We start from the raw sequence: 1,991 nt of genomic DNA, 5'->3' as shown, positions 1-1,991 counted from the left end.
GCATCGGCCCCAAAGCAGAAGTGCGAGATCCTGCTTGCGTCGAAAATAGAGCCATCGTGGGTTCCATGGTAAATCTTGCTCCCGTCAACGTACACATACCAGTCGTTTGTTTCCAGTTGCAGTGTCACTTGGGAGGTTTTGTTGGGTTCCCACTGCTCCAAAGACTCCTCAGACTCGCCGCCATGAGGTTTGGAGAGCCACTTCCGCTCATGGTTGTACGACAGCTCAAAGAGCACAGTCTTGGTTGAGTCATTCATCTTCACCCGCAGCAAAGGGATGGGGCTGTCGTCCTCCCCCGGCACCGCGTGGATCGTCACCGTCGCCGCAAGGGCGAACTTGTTGTTCGCAAAGTAGTACGGCTGGTTCTGCCCCAGTTTCCCCACGGGCCACTCCGCCCCCGCCCCGGCGCCGCTGAACGTCACGCCGTTCGTAAACTTTGTTGTTGCTCCATGAACTGTCGCGCTCACGCAGAGGTACTCGTCCTCCCACTTGCCGCCAGTTGACTTCCCAGACAAAAACCCCACCAGCCCTTCCGTGGGAAGAGGGCCGCTGCACATGCCCCTCTCTTGCGGGTTGAGGCTGCCACTGGGTTTGCAGCTTTGCAAGGCGGTGTCCAATGCAGTCCAGCCTTTCACCAGAGACTTGACGTGCTCCAGCTGCTCCGCCAAGCGCAAAGAGACACAAGACTGTACGACTCCTCCCCCGTCTTCTTCCTCCTTTCGTATACCGAAATCAACTCCCCATCCTTGTCACTCTTGTAGAACAGGGAGCTGGCAGCAGCGTCCTCCTCCGCGGCGGATATCGGCCCCACGTCGTACACGCGTCCCCTGTCCGTCAACCAAAGATGCAGACGACCTTGTGCTTTGCCGTCTTTGCCCTCAGAATACACCGGCGTCGTGAGGAGCATCAGTTTTTTTCCCCCAATGGTGGCAACGACAAACCCGCTTCGCACGCCATTCCCTCTTCGGGCGCGTGAGGTGCCCCACACACGGGAAAGCACCACGTCCTCCTCCACCCACTCCTCTCCCCAGTATCGGGACCTCACCACCCTGTAGAAGCCCTCGTCGCAGGAGGTGACCATGTAGAGGGTCCCGTATTTCCTGTCCCACTCGGCGATGGCGGGGTTGGAGCAGCCGCTCACGGTCGTGCCCCACGAGAGCTCCCACGCTTCTTCGGGCCTTCGCGACTGCAGGACGAGGGAGACCACCGTCCCGTCTGCCTTTCGGGCCTGGACGGGGAAGGTCAACGTCCCGTCGTCCAGCACGACGCCAGTTCCGCCGCTGCCCACCACCTCCACGATTGACCTGTAATAAATCGTTGTGGGGAAGTAGGGCCACAGGGAGTAGGTGTCGGCCCACTGGATTTGACGTGTCTGCGCACTGAGCTTTGCGCTGGAGTCGAAGGCCACCTTTGCCAGCAGCAGGTCCGTGTAGGGGGCACTACTCCCGTTGGCGGGAGCAGGGCCCGCGGCGACGTACTGTCCGAGGAGAAGGTAAACTGTGCTCTCATTCACAATTGTCGTCGGCGGCACGAGACGCGGGACTCCTCCACTCGCGGGCTCAGCCGCCTGCGGAAAGTACGCCGTCAACGCATCATCCATCACTCTTCCGCCCTGCGCCGCTGACGCCCCCTCAGCCGGGATGCCCCCTGCGGCAATGCCAGCAGCAACACCCACAGCGGAGCCTCCCGCGTGCGCCTAGGGCAAAGACCACGCCCCCCATTCACAAGAACAAGTCAAGGGACACGGAACGAACCCGTTGCGCCCTCGGAGTCCGCTTTGGCGCCCAAGCCAATGGTGGCATTCGCAAACGATTGAGGTTTGGGCACCCACTGACGAACTTCACCCTGCGCCTCCTCAGCGCTGGCACTTTCACAGCTGCCGCTGCGTATCAACAGCACGCAGAGGAGGAACAGCACCGCAGAAGAAAACAGGTGCCGGGGCATGTTGAGCCTCCGACTCTCACACTACTTGCGGTGGATCCGTGCAGGCC

At 60.9% G+C, this 1,991-nt stretch overlaps 2 protein-coding genes across 2 annotated transcripts in view; both read right to left on the bottom strand.

Moving 5' to 3' along the window:
• The window catches only part of Tco025E_09085 (trans-sialidase), a gene marked incomplete at both ends in the record, with an annotated part of 1,833 nt that extends 1,276 nt beyond the window's left edge, over window positions 1–557 (bottom strand). The window contains one exon of the mRNA XM_029375911.1: window positions 1–557. This exon is cut by the window's left edge and continues 1,276 nt beyond it. Within this exon, the coding sequence (XP_029223970.1) occupies window positions 1–557 (557 nt within the window).
• A 74-nt stretch (window positions 558–631) lies between these two features.
• Tco025E_09084 (trans-sialidase) lies at window positions 632–1,600 on the bottom strand (the record flags this gene model as incomplete). The annotated part of the gene is made up of 1 exon (XM_029375910.1): window positions 632–1,600. One exon carries the CDS (start codon window positions 1,598–1,600, stop codon window positions 632–634), a length of 969 nt encoding a protein of 322 aa, XP_029223969.1.
• Window positions 1,601–1,991: the final 391 nt, after the last annotated feature.

The sequence above is a fragment of the Trypanosoma conorhini genome, assembly GCF_003719485.1.
Source record: "Trypanosoma conorhini strain 025E chromosome Unknown Tco_14.4_contig_00971, whole genome shotgun sequence".
NCBI classification, from domain to species: domain Eukaryota; phylum Euglenozoa; class Kinetoplastea; order Trypanosomatida; family Trypanosomatidae; genus Trypanosoma; species Trypanosoma conorhini.
Note: the sequence above shows the minus strand (reverse complement) of the source record. Positions and strands in the feature narration are given on the sequence as shown.